General features: G+C 41.9%; 1 protein-coding gene across 2 annotated transcripts in view; it reads left to right on the top strand.

Annotated features, from left to right (window-relative positions):
- Positions 1–14,554, top strand: part of FNDC3B (fibronectin type III domain containing 3B) — a 148,522-nt gene that overhangs the window by 54,983 nt on the left and 78,985 nt on the right. For both annotated transcript variants that reach the window (XM_085232852.1, XM_031554994.2), the window contains one exon: positions 9,805–9,881. In XM_085232852.1, coding sequence (XP_085088978.1) covers positions 9,805–9,881 — 77 coding nt within the window. The remainder of the gene's footprint in view (positions 1–9,804; positions 9,882–14,554) is intronic.

Below are 14,554 nucleotides of genomic sequence, written 5' to 3'. Positions count from 1 at the left end.
GGCTTGCTGGCCACGTGGGTGCCATGTGCGGCTGGTGAGGTGCAGCCTAAGGTGTGAGGTTGTCACCAGCTTGCATTGCCTTGCTGGTATGGAAGCTCCCAAACCCAAGTGTTGGGACATAGCGTTGTTGGTATTTTAGTTCTTAATATGCTAACTCAGAGCAACACTAGTAATTTCTAGCCTGTTTGATGCTTGATTTCTGTTGCTTTAGAAACATTCATAAAGCCGTAGTCTTAGAAAGCAGATAAGCATCCACGGAGATGTGTAATGCTGTCCAAAAGTTTAAGCTACTGAAGATATACTTCAACATAATTCAGTGAAATTTCCTCTGTGGGTTTTTTTTTTTCTCAAGCTTTTTAACAGTTTTTTTTTTGGATCTAGATCTAATGCTGTGTGGAGAGAGCACGCTTTTTTTCATAGCCCATCAAACTGTGGCACAAAGGCATCCCTGTTCAGCCTGGACCCAGCCGTGCTGTTTGCTGTTGGCCGAGCGGTGGCCACGCGGCCCGAGCAGGCCCTGCAGCCCAGCTCTGCGCTGCTGAATGGGCCCTCTTGTGCTGCAGCCTGCCGAGTGCCAGGAGAGAAATGCTGCTCTCGGCCTTCTGCTGTCACAGGGAACCTTCAGGGAGCAGAAGAGAGCGTTGCCTTCAGTTCTCAGTGCAGGGACTCAGAAGGGGAAGGAAGTTGAAAAGAAGGGACAAGGTTTTGACTACTTGTTGCCATAATGTAATGTAAACCATTGGGGTTTTTTAACTTCTTTTTTAACAAGAAAATATTGATGTTTCTACCTACAACTTGCACAAAATAATGTTAATGTACATTTTTAACACGTGACTCGAGTTGTTTTGGATAAAAAAAAAAAGTTTCCTGTCACTAACAGGTTTATTGGAACTCCTTTCTAAGCCTGTAAAAATAAACTATTTTCATCTTCTAAACCTTCTTTTGTAGTTTGCAAAAATACTTCAGTGCTGGAGAAGTTACTGTAACGATGCATGATCCTACAGCAGAATTTGCACAAACTGCTCTATTACCTGGGCAAGCTCGTCAAGTGTTAGAGGATTTATATGAGCTTAACTTTATCCAGGCAATATTCCGTTGAATTGTACTGATAACTTGTTGACAGGTATGATGTGATTTTGTTGAATTGATCTGAAAATTGGAATAGAACCTGCAGGGAATGGTGGCTCAAGTGAAATTTTACCCTTGTTCCCTGCCCTCCCCCAAGGAAAACTTTCCCATTCCCTAGCTGTATTTATATAAATGTGGATTATATTTCCTTTAAGTGCACTGCTCATCTATTTTTGCTTCCACAGTGCTTCACCAGCAATTTTGTGATGCCAAAGTATAAGAGCCTTTCGTATGGAAAGAAAAACTGGTGCTAAGAGTTGCTGGAAGCCAAAATTGCTGCTTAAAATTAAATGAAAGATCGTGAACTTGTAGAGTTCTGATCAGAACTCCAGCATGTGCCTGCTGTGCAATCAGAGGAGTAACAAGAAAGTATTTGTTGCTGGACTTCAGCATGGAGGAGAGGGAAGAAGGACTTATCTTCTATGCAAGCTCTTTGTTCCTCCAGCATTCTCTGGGAAGTATTGACATAAGCTAGAGTTAATCATTTATAGTGAGAGAACTTGAAAGGAGAAATGAACCACGTCCAAATGATTATAAGCTCTTTGCAGTATATTATATATTGTAGGTAGAAGTGAGTTCATTCTCTGAAGCTTGCACAGCTTACTGCAGTGTAAGATACTGATGATATGGTGTGCAGTTCTGTAAAATACCTTTTAGTGGCTCTGGTTGTTGCATTCACTATAGAATACTGGAGTATAAAATATGCGTAAGCACGTTATGTTAAGAGATTTCTATTTGCCTTAAAGTGGGAAGGGTTAAATATCGGTACCAACTCTTAGCACGTGATGCCATGTCCTGTGACACGTTGTCTGGATGAGCAGACAAGCCAGCAAAGGGGCAGCACAAATGGAATAGATGTTTGCCAATGAAGTCTCCTTGCAGAGAGCACCAGGGGTGATGGCAGAGCCCTTGAGAACACAGGCTAGTGTGCTGGAGATGCTCACTTAGATGTTGCTTGCACCTCTGCTGAAATGCATATCCATCACCAAAAGGCGCTGATGCCTTTCCTTCCCTCCCCACTCTCCTCTGCAATAAGGAAGGCATGTTTATGACAGCCAGATATTAATTGTCATATTTTGGTGAGGGTGTTCAAGTAAAGTGTTTTAAATGATTCACCAAAGTCTTGGATCCAAACTTGTTAGGAATAAAACTTGTCAGATGCTGTTGTGTTTGGTACCAGTGCTGTTCCCTCAGTGCTGGGTGGGCTGGTGGATGGAAGGTTGACGTTGGCTTTCAGGCTGCGTGATATTTCTTGCTGTGGGTGGACAGGCAGAGAATAGCCATCCCCTAATTGATGCCTCGTTAAGGGCAGGTGGAAGAGAACATAATGCATAGCATAATTGTTGGCTTGGGTTTGGATCTGTCGCTGATTGTACCATCATTTTGGTGTTGCCATGGGAATGTAATAATTATATTTTGAATAATTGGAGCATTTTCTTTTACTGCTGCAGAAAACTGATGTTGTGTAATTATTGTTACCTTTAATGAAAGCTACACTCTAAGCTGATTATTGAATGTTTGTATAAAGACGTGACAGAGAGCAAAACTTTCTACAATTGAATGCTATTTTGTAAACGTGTCAGCAAGCCAACTCATGTACCCCAAAAAGCATTTACATCATTAGAATGTGCTGAAAAGCTGTTTGCAAGAAGAAAATAATGTCCATAGTTCAACATCCACCCTTTATAGTGTTCTTGTGGCTTGGTGTTTATCTTTCTAGACATAAATAATTCCTGTCAATACCAGGCTAATGGTGCTATGCAGCACGTAAATGGAAATGCTGTTCATGTTGGTGTAAGAGTCACACTGCCCTCATCCAGCGATTGGGCACTTGCCTGTCGCTGAGGTTGGGGTAGGGGCTGGTGGTGCTCCATAGGTTTCAGGGGACTGCTGGGCCTCCACTGTTTGGAGCACCTCAACTTGGTGTGTGAGGTGTGTGGTTCCGAAGGGAAGCCTATTGCTGACTGAGGATTCCCATATTCTGCCTGCTTTATGTAGTCCGGAGTCACTGCTGTATGAGTTGACCCATGGGGGTTTGTGGCCAGTCTCTCCCACTGGTCCCTGTGTAACCTCAGGTTGGCTGTTTGGTTTCCCAGTCTTGAAATCAACCACGTTCTTGCAGCTGCTCCTTGTGGGGACTCTGTGGGGGATGTGGGGCAGCTCTGCCATCCCTGTTCTTCACATCAGGGCGTCAGCACGTTTGTGCTCACCACGTAATGAATGTCTCTCCAGCTCCAGGTTCTTGTTTTGTGGCTTGTATGCTATGGATTAATTTCAGATGTTTTCAACGTAGTTGTTTCTTCTTTGTTTCCAGAGTAGCCCTAATTTATTTAACAGTATTTGCCATTCAAGCATTCTGATTTTAGACAGATGTTTGTCTCTTGTGTTTTAGTCTAGACATCTCTGATTTACAATCCGTAACCCATCTGGTGAATTGCCATGGGAGTATGCTTATTTTCGGTGCTTGAAGTATTGCAAAATACTCTTTGCAAGTGTTTTTGCAGTAGCGACTGTTGAGCCAACCAGCAGAAAAGGTTTATTTGAGCAAAAGAATCAAAATTGTTTATTCAGATTAGGGCAGCAAAATATTCCACTTCTATTCAAAAAAAAAAGTTCAACTCCAAAATATTTATTTGCCCTTAAAAACACTCTACAAGAATATCACATCTGGGAGACAGAGGGTGTACACTTCAAACGTCAGTGCTGTTGTTTTCCTATGAACTGGAGGCAGTGTGCAGCAGGGCAATTGGCAAGGACAGGTGAGAAAAGCAGCCCACAAAAGGCTCTGGTGCAAACAGCAGAGATGCTGTCCTGTGAGACACCCAGAAATGCTCCATGGACTGACTGCTCTGAGCCTTTGGCACGTGTTTCTGAGTGTTTTCATTTGGTATTTGGGTAAATTTGTCCACACATGTTGGAGACGGCACAAACCCAAGGCTGGATGCAGGGCCTCCTGCTGTGAGATCCAAGCATTGTGCACAAAATTCATAGCTGTGGGATTTTGCCTTTTAACAGTAACAGCAATGATGCACTGAAACTCTGAGTGACTGATGTACTTTTGAACTTTTTTTATTTTTAGAATGATTTTGGCCAATTAATTTGGACAGGAGTGAGGTAGACGGGCTTATAATTTGTAACCATATCCAATGTATTCACAGGATTTTAAAAGTGTTTTGGAAAAAAATAAAGGGTGATGGAAGTTGCAAAGGTATTTAAGAAACATCTTTCAGCTACAGAAAATCCCTCAACCTTCCCTGTCAGACCCTGTGTCTACATGTATTTATTGAGGTAACTGCAGTCAGTGGTTAAGCCATGCAGGTGCAGCTGGCTTCAGGCTGATGCTTTTTTTGGATGCTCCGTGCACATTTAAGTAGTCATTTGATGCTGGACCACCAAGATAATTTGAAACCCATTGGAACTTGGTAATGCTATCATTCTACAATTGTAAGGCAGAAAGGAATGGTTTCTTCTGGACTGAACAGAAAGTGAATAGTGGAGGTGCGAGTCGAAGTGAATGTGCCCGTAGAGTTGTTCCTCCGAAGCGTGAGTGCTGTGCATTTACAGAAATGTCTCTGGAGCATGGGTTCTCTGTGTCCTTAGACTCCATGCGTGCTGATAAGATCCCCTTTTCCTCCTGCTAATCAGGGGACATTGTCTAGCAGCTGAGGCAGCCTGCTGAGGAGTTCTACAAGTGTGTACTAGGCCTCCTTTTATTCGCATCGTAAGTGTAGGTGAGATTGCCCTAAGGAAGGAGACCCACAAGTAGTGCAAAACTCTCTGCAGCCACCTTCATGGATGTGCTGCCCCGTGGGGTTGGCGGAGTGCTGGGTGCTTTTGCTAACCCTGGGCAGTATTAATGGCCTTATTCCTGTGCCTTCCGCAGCCCCGCTTCTGCAGGGTGAATGCAGCATAGCTGGGATTCTTCTGACATACCAGACCTCTCTGAAGGTTTCTAAGCAGCTGTCATGTCCCCTCGGGCACTTAGTTTTGTAAAAGCTGCTCCTTCTTCAGGCAGAGCTGCCTTGATCTACAAGTTTGTAGTCATGAAGGATTCCAGTCTGGATCAGCAGCAGATCTGGGTCCTGTGCCGTGGTGACTTCAGGAGGTGTGGCTGTGGGGCATGGGACAAACAGGCAGACCTTGAGGTGTGGGTGCTCTGTGCCATCACCCGACGTGGCACATAAGCTGCTGGAGTAGGAAGAGAAGCTGTGTGCAGCCAGCAGTGAAAGGCAGCCTGTTTGTGCTTGTTTCATTGAGGAAATTGTTCCGGAACAGCTGCTCGTCCATGTGAAAATGCAAACCCCTGGGTCCCCGCCAAGGGCAGTGAGTCCTGGGTCATTTGTTTTAGCAGAGCAGGCCAATTTGCCCTTAAACGATCTTCCCGTTTCATTCGGTCACAGCTCTTGCTCAATAGATTTACTTCCTGAGACAGCCTTGTGTGCCGAGTCACAGCACCGAGAGCCACTGCAACGAGCTGAGGGAGCAGGGAGGTTTCCGTGAATTAATTCTAGCTATTACACTGCGTAAAGCACAGGGTGTGTGCTTGGGTGGCATCCCTCTTCTGATAGTATTAGAACAGAGGATTCTTCAATTTTGAAGTAAGACCCTGCCAAAATCACCACGTCTCTTCTCCTGCAGGTGTTACAGGGTGCAATCCGAAGTCACTGTGTGCTCACTGGAAGCAGGGCTGAGATCCCTCTGAGCAATTCATAGACCTGAGAATTATTGTTCGCTGGTGAATTTCACCCTGAAGCCAGGAGGGTCTTGAGTTGTAGGAACAAGCTCTGCAGTGTGGGCAATGCAAATATGTAGCAAAGCATGTGGGCATAGGTTTGGGGCTGGATTTGGATAGTATTCTGCAGTGGAAATGGTTCAGCAATAGGGAGAGAAAAACTCTGTGTTTGTAGAGCAGCTGGGATGGGAAAACAGCATAGTGCAGTGACCTTGCTGCTTCATGGTGCTACACACAAAGAAACAGGCAAGATGCATTGCTCCAGCCTGAGAAACCAGTGTGCCAGACTTGGGCTTCTGTAATTAACAGAAGAAAACTAATTAATTCATGCATAAGAGATCATTAAGGATCATAATAAAAGCACACTGATTTCAGAACTACTTTTATACAAGAATGTTACGAGTGCTGCGATCTGAAACCAAGGCTCTAGTCTGCCTTGAAAACCTTGGGGCAGAAATTCCTGCAGTGGGTTGTGCTGTGATTGCAGAAGGACTAAGAACAGATGAAGAGCTGGCAGTCCCCAGGACAGAGCAGCCTCCTCGGCTGGGGAGGTGCAGGAGGGACAGAGGAGGAAGACTTGGTTTCATCTGCAGCTTCATGTAATGTGCCACAGCGCAAGTAGAGTAGTTGTGGTTTTGTTGCTGCAGGTGCTTTCTTGTTTTTGATTTTTATTTTTTTAAAGGCAGCAGATCTGGGAAACATTTTTCTCTTCTCGAAATGGTTACAGTAATTACAATGAAAGGGAGGCAGCATGGAGTTGATCGGGGCTTGGAGCTGGTCACCAGCTGTGCCCCCTGGGAACTGAGCCGCTCTGCTTCTCCTGCTTCCTTGCCTACAAAAGTGTCGGAAGCACAAACTCTTGGTGCTGTCAGGGCAGTGAGTTCCTCACACCTGCGTTTCGGGGCAGCTTTGGGGAAGCTCTCCAGAAGCTGCTGGAGGCACTCAGTATTTATGGTGCTGGAGCTCAGGGTGGAATTTGGGAATTTGGCCTCTGGCTTTGCGAGCAGCAGTAGCCAAATCTCTTTTGGCTCAGTTTTGTGATGCACCCAGGGGATGGCCTTCATTTGTTAACAGGTTCAAAATGTATTAAGGCGAGCTTGTTGCAGCGGGCAGTATCCAGGGCAGAGCAGGATGACTCCTCCTTGTGTAGATTAAATCGTGTGTTGAACTGTGAGCTTCAAGTAAGACTTGCAAGGGTTTAAAATACCCTGGGGGAAACTCCTTACATCCTTTCTATGAATATAAGTAATTGAGGAACATCCATTTCTAAGTACTTTTTTTAACAGTTAAAATATTAGATCTAAGTAAAAAAATAAATAAGCTACCCTGAAAAAAAAAATTTGATTTTGTTTTAGTGCTAAATTGGGAGTGGTTTCTCTGCAGGCAAGGTCTTCAGTAACTCTGGGGCTCCGTGTTACTCACTGCTACTTGAAGTTGTTTTGATACCATTGACGAGAGAGATGAAATAATGTATGCTAAAGTCATTTGGCTTGCCTGGAAATCAAAGCACTGGAAACAAAACCTTGCCGCAAATCACGGGGCTGTCGTTCTTTTAAAACCTGTTACCCAAATGACTTTAACAGTTTGTGGGTTGTGCGCAAGGTTAGGAATCGTCTTGCACAGAGCACGTTTTGATGATAAAACCCAATCTTTTTTTTTTATTGGAATGGAAGTGTCGCAGTCAACAGTCTCGGTGTGGGAGTTTGATTTCTTCCTGCCAGTCGATTGCTGCTCCATATGAGCAATTGGCAAGGGCTTTGCGGGACAGATGATGGCCGTGCTGAGTTGAGTGATTCTCAGCTGTCATGTAGTACTTAGCTGATCTATGCGTAGAAACTCCAGAGCTGCTCCGTTTTCAAATGTATTTCCAGGCAGTTTATATTTTTGAGAGGCTGGCTAGGGCCACAGTGACTGCAAGTAGAGAGGATTTTGGTTGAGGGCTTGAAACACACTAAAAATTGAGGCTTTTTTCTCTTTAGCATCGTTCACTTACAGTAATGTTTAAAGTGAGCTGCATGACAGCACTAATTATCCCTTCCACCTATTCTCAGGCAGGTTGCACCCTGAAGAACCCAACAGCACTTGTTAATCCCTTGTGGCTTCTTCTCCCCCAGCCCAGTGCTGCTGTGCACACCCCTGTTGTGTGCGCTGTGCCCTGCTGATCTCAGCACTGTTCTCAGAGGAAGTTCAGAGAAAAGCATGAAACCATATTCCTCGGAAGACATATGCAAAGATTTGTTTTTTTAATAGGAAAAATGCATTTACTGAAATAATATTTCTGAAAAGCTCCCTGTGAACCAATTGTCACTTCATATTTTGTGATGGGTTTAAGCAGAGCCATTTAACCGACAGCTTAATCCACCCAGCAATTGCTTACTACTCACGCTGTTACGTTTTTCCATTCACGCTGAAACTGTTGACTATGGGAGCTTTATTAAGGGAGACGAAGGACATTAATAGAGCTATAAAGTGAGGTGGGGAAAAACATCTGTGCTAGATGAGTGATAAAGCCCTTTTTCCTAGTGGGGCTGTAGTATAGTGAGGTTCCCTGCGTATTTGGGTATTGAGCAGTGTGAGGAGCAGCAGAGCCCCATGCTTAACTTCTGAAACAATAAACACTGAAACTTCAGGAGTTTTCACATGTTTAATGCAATTAATAAATTATCATATTTCAAATGTAGAAGTGACCAGTAAAAACCATAAGCAGATAGAGAATGGCTTCTTTATGGGTCAGTGTGGACTAGTGTCCCTGTTTCCTTGCTGCTGTTGGATGACAGGCTGTGGCTCACTCCGTTGCTGGACATTTCACCAGATTTCTCCAAACGTTTGAGGCAGACAGCATTGAGCTGATGAACTGCCATTCCACCCCTTTATGGCTGAAGTTCTCCACATGTTCTGACGTTTGGCTTCCTTTCCTGGAATGGGACGTGGTTTGGAGATGCTGGGTGACTCCTCTGTCAGAGGAGATTGAAGTGATCTTTTATAGTAATTGCCTAAGCTAAAATTCAATTGGCAGCAGCAAAGTGCAGAGCTCTCTGAGCTCTTCTCCAGAGTTTGGCCATGAATTCTCAGCCCATGGCAAATGCCAAAGGAACAGATTAAAATGAACATTAGCGTATGTACTAGGGAAATCATTACATTATTCTTTTCAAAACAGTGAACTCATTGCAAACATCTGTCTGTTGTTTGAGGAGTTCATTTTATTGACTGCTATGTGTGATGTGTCTGGTTTTAACAGCTAAATCAGTGAGCAACAAAGTCAACTATTTCCATTTTATCTAGATGCTTTCTTGTAGCTGTGAGGCTGTGTTTGCAAAAGTCAAATGATTATGGCACTTGCTTTGTTATACTTGTACTCAGTGCCTCAAAATGGAACTGGCATGCTCAGGGCTGGATTTCAGAGTGGAAACCTTAAGCTTCTTGCTTGTACAACTGCATTCCAAAGTTAGTCTGAATAGCTGAGATAATGAATTTGGTCTTTGTGCATTCTTAAATAGATGGCTTTTCACATATGTGATTTTTGGTACAATTGGACACTTTCCTTGGGAGTTGCCTAGTTTTAGGCTGCACAGTTTCTGCTTTGTTCTGCACCTCCATGTCTTTGACAAGAATAACTTCACCAGATTTCAGTACAGGAATTGTGGGCTGCTAAAGGACATATTGTGTTACTGCTTAATGCTGTATAAGTTGATCAGTGGGTAATATAAAGCCTGTGTTTTAGCTGTTTTATGATGAAAATATTATTTCAGCAGAATATATGTTAAAGTCATCGAACAATTATTTTATTTTCAGGATGATAGCATAAGGCATTTTCCACACACCAGAAATCACTGGATTTGTTCATTTTGTTATTGTAGGCTTCTAAAATAAAGTTATTTTTAACCTCTTCTGAGCAATCGTGCAATTTCTTTCAACTGAAGTAAATCTTTTTCCCTTTCTTTTAGGACCAGCAGAGGTTCCCATGATGTCACCCAATGGATCCATCCCCCCTATTCATGTGCCTCCCGGTTATATCTCACAGGTATGCTTCTGGAAGAGTTAATGTCTATATAGAAGCAATAGCATTGATCACACACAGAAGTCGTTTTGGCTGAAGTGTAGTTTAGAAATATGTATGAAAATGAAAATTGTAATGTGTCTTTTTGTATTCGTCTTTATTGGCAACACATACATGCATTTATGCATGTGAGCATGCACGTGCGCCTTTGCAGACTGCATGCAACGTATACCCATTTTTTTTTCAATGCTAGCAAAAGCTGTGCATATAGGTTGAGCCTATATGTGCTATTTCTTTACCTGTCCACGTTGGTGGGTAATGTGTTAAGCTCTAGTGTGACAGCTGCACGTGGTAGGAGACTGGTGGAAGTGGAAGAAGATATAAAATACACTTTGGGTCCTCAGTGTTATCCCTGCAATAACTATGATTTGTCAAGAACTGAGTCTTTTGTTTTTAAGATGGTTGTGATAGTTATCTATTCTGTATTTATAGAAATAAAAAAAAGGAGTGGGAAAAAGGTTTTTCACAAAGCTCTTAGGTTTTTGAAATTCTTGAGTAGCTGCTGGTTTTTTATGTAAATAGGAAATTTGGATCACCTGATTGTTTATTTTTCCTTCCATCTCCTGCAAAGATTAGAGGCTTTCTATAGTTAAAAAAATAAATAAATAAAATTAGGGCAAAGTAACAGCAAATGATATAATCTTCAGATTTATTCTATTAGTTTCACTGAGATGTGTACTAGACCAGAAGTTTTACTAACAGCATACAGAGCATTTTGGATCTCACCAATGGATCAAATAAGAGCTTTGGATGCACACATTTTGACTTCTTGTTAAGTAGAAAACATATGATGTCCTGGAATCCCTCCTCCCTTCCCAGGAAATGTGAGCTTGTCTAATTCTGAAAAATTGTGGATGGCGTCATGCTTGAATCCCACAAAATAATCACTCTGTGGTATTTTAACTTCTCAACAGAATGGAAATATCCCCCTAGTGCGGAGGCTGTTAGCCCTCTGCCTCTTAAAAAACTCTGCTGGAAGAACTAGGAGCAAACAGGAGGGACAGGGCAGGCTTTGGGAGGTGTTTGCTTTTCCTTTGAAATAACTGTAATGCCTTTTTTTTTTTTTTTTTTTAACTAAACTGCTTATACATCTCATTTCCTGGACTAAGGTATGGGCTGACTGTAGCTGAAATGCTTTGTCAAAGCAAGTGATCAAAGTCTTAGAGTTGCAACTTCGTTTGAACCTGGTTCAACTTCTCTGCTTTTTGTGGATCAGTCTAACAATCCCCCTAAAGAAGTTCTTGGTTTCTTAACCAATTTAAAGAAACCCAAAAACCTCTTCTGAAAAAAATTTTCCAGCAACTGGAAATAAGTTTTAGGGAAAGAACTGCGTATGCAGTGCTTTTCAGCAGCACAATATGTGTTCTACTCTGTGAAGAGCAACCCTTTTTCCTTTCAGATTGCTTCATAGTGCATAATAGTTGAAAGTGTGTAGCAATCGAATGAGTTCTAGTGCATAGTAGTTGAAAGTGTGCAGTAATCAAATGAGTTCTGATTGCAATAAATGCCTCTGCCTAATTTGCTTTTACTTTTGCTGGATTGTCTTAAAGTTAAATAAAAACTATTAAATAAAAACTCTATTTTGTGATTATCAGTAAGAGCACAACTTAGAATGGCAAGGGAGAAGAATTGGGGTGTTCTGTTGAAAACTTGAATAATGGAAATATGGAGAAGCATGACCATGAACTTGTTTGCTTAGGGCCGTTGGCCGAAGGCTGCTCTCGCTGAAGCAAATCCGGAGTAATTCCACTGAGTTTGAGGAATTACTCATACATAATTGGCCATGAAAGTTTGGTCTGAACCTCCAGGTTGCTTTTATTTACAGAGTTGTTGATATGCAATCTCAGCTGCAGCAATCTTAAGGCAAAGGGCCTGGCGGGGTAGCTGGGGCGCGAGGCACACACGGTGCTGCTTCAGCCGCCTCTGGGCAGCAGGCTGCGCAGAGCTGTGTAGGCCGCACCGCCTGCTCAGCCCTGTGGTTTGCTACGCATTGGATGCACTCAGACTTTGTTGGAAACAAATCGTAACCTCTAGAAAGAGGGAGATCTTTAAATAACGTTTAAAGTGGTGGAAAATCCAACACATCCTCAGGGTTTTGTGTCTGGGCGGTGTTCTCTTCCAAATTAAATTTGTCTAGCACAAGTTTTTAGCCACAGACTCTGTTTCTGTGTGGCTTACTGCTCACAGAGCTTTTCTTTGTATTTTATGAGCTGCAACCAATAGAGTCATCCTTTAGCAGGATGATCCTTCCAGACACTAACCGCTAGGAAGGCTCTGCAGGTCTTACACAGAGCAAGCCATAACGTTCTGAGCCTTTGCTCTCCATGAGCACTGGCCCCGAAGATCTGTCTTGTGTGAGGTTTCAGATATCCTAATATTTCTGCCAGCGTTAGGGATGTTCTTCTGACTGTTTTCTAAGGTGTGAGTGTAATACTGGTGTTTGTATGCAGTGGATGACAAAGATAGCAATGCTAAACTTGTCAGGACTGGCGTGAGCTTGGATTGGCATCCTTAAAAAATGAAGTGAATAAATAAAATGTTAGCATCCAAGTGCCTTGAAGATGAGCTCATTCTGTACTTTTTTTCCTGGTACAGATTGATTTATGAATGAAGTTTCAAATTAGTTTATGAAATTCCACAAGTACTGGTCATGGTCCACCCAGTGGCCGTGCTCCAGCTATCCTTGTTGAATCTTGCATGTTAGGTTTAAGTGAAATAGGAGTAGCATTTTGAAATGGAATGTAAGTATATTCCATGCTACCGTGTCTATTCAGTAGATGTGTGTTACAGAATATAACAAAGATTGCATTATTTCAGCTAAAACTTACAAAATCCAGGTACAGCTTACCTGTAAAAAAGAACGTCTGTCTTCTTTTCCTGCAGATGAAGTATTAAATTTCAGTGGAGAAAAATAGAGAACATAGAGTAGAGATATACAAATATATAAATTGTCTTAAATTGAGTTTTCATTGCTACAGTCCTATATTTAATGCAAAACAAATAACATTTAAAAAAAAATGCTACTGTTCAAACATGGCAACCAACAAAGAAGGCAATCTTATTGTGTATGTATAATGTTTATCCAAACTCTCCTGAAAGCTCATGCACCTCACTTACTAATTAATCTTCTGAAGATAACCACGTAGAACTATGCAATAATAATATAGTTAGTGGAGTGGCATGCCAGTTACACCAGCAAGCATAAAAAATAATAGCAAAAGACAATTTAACTAATAACTGCTTGAAAAACACAAGCTAATGAAAACTTAGCTCTAGGTGCTGAACAACCAGAACGGTTTGTTTTCTGTAAATTTAATCTGCTAAATTAATAATAATTACTTTTCATATTACTGTTACATCTAGAGACAGGTTAAAGTTCCAGAATTGAATTGGAGGCTGTTCAGTAGACAGTGTGTTCTTGACAAATTACGAATCTTCACGACACACAATTTCAAGGAGATGTGAAGAGCTGCAGATTTCTTCTTAAATTAGCAAAGCTTAACCTCTCTACTAAGTTATGCTATTTACTTCACCATTTACTTATCAAAACTAATTTATTCTGTCTTAGATTGAATAAGTGTCATCTCCCAGAATGATGCTACAGGTTATAAAACTGCAGGTTTTATAAATCTGGAGGTGTCTGCAGTCTCAACTGATCCTTGTGGTTTGTTTTTTTTTTTTTTTTTTAGTTACCCAATGACTGTAAAAGTTAATATGATGCCGACTTCATGATCTGTTAGGGACAGAATATTGTATTTAAGAATTGTAAATTCTTAAAAGCAAAAGACATACCTATCTATAAATCCTAGTTTAAGGAGGAAATGTTCTGTAGGGCAAGGAAAGGAGGTGACTTTTTGCAAGATTCCTTATGTTTCTGCCTTCGTTTGGAACACATGCACATGAAGTAACAGGAATGCTGTAGGCATTTGTGGCCTAGAGGAAACAAAAGATATTAGTTTCCTAACTTCTTGATGAAAGTCGTTTGATCTGTGGATTTTCTTACAGTGCTGACATTCTGCAGTTTCAGCAGCAATAGCATTTCAAAAAGACCATCAAAAGGACTTGGAAGCTTTCTCCTTGCTCTCTAGAAGATAGTTTAGGAAGAGAAATCATAATTTTAGTACTGGTTTACATGAGGTGCTGCTACAGAGCACAGGTGTTCTGTCTAAATCTGTTTTTTAACATATCCCTCTTTCATCTAGAGCACAGGATCCAGATATCATCTGATGTAGATACACGGATAAGGGCTTGAACCCATCAGGGCTCTGAAGCTTAGCCTGGTGAAAGCCAGGATGAAAACTTTTCATGTTAAAAATATAGGAGCTTCCTGTCTCAATTGAATAGTAATAGAAATCTAAGAGAGTTAAGTCTCAGCATTTTCATGTACAGCCTTAAATAAGTCATTTTGGCTTTCACGTACGCTTACTGCACAAAGACTTTCCTCCAAATTTTAGAGCGAGTCTCAGACTTGATACGTGGATGAGAGATTTAGGGATTGAGTGGAGCTTGATAGCAGAGATTGGAGGCCTGAGAATGCAGCAGACTGAAGTGCTGCTCTGTCCCCCAGGCTCAGCTGTAGAGTCTTTGAAATTGAAAGCTAGCAGATGACAAATTGCTAGCTTAGGTTGTAAAATTAG

This window comes from Meleagris gallopavo, chromosome 11, assembly GCF_905368555.1.
Source record: "Meleagris gallopavo chromosome 11, MGAL_WU_HG_1.1, whole genome shotgun sequence".
Taxonomy (NCBI): Eukaryota; Metazoa; Chordata; class Aves; order Galliformes; family Phasianidae; genus Meleagris; species Meleagris gallopavo.
This window is presented reverse-complemented; position numbering and strand designations above follow the sequence as displayed.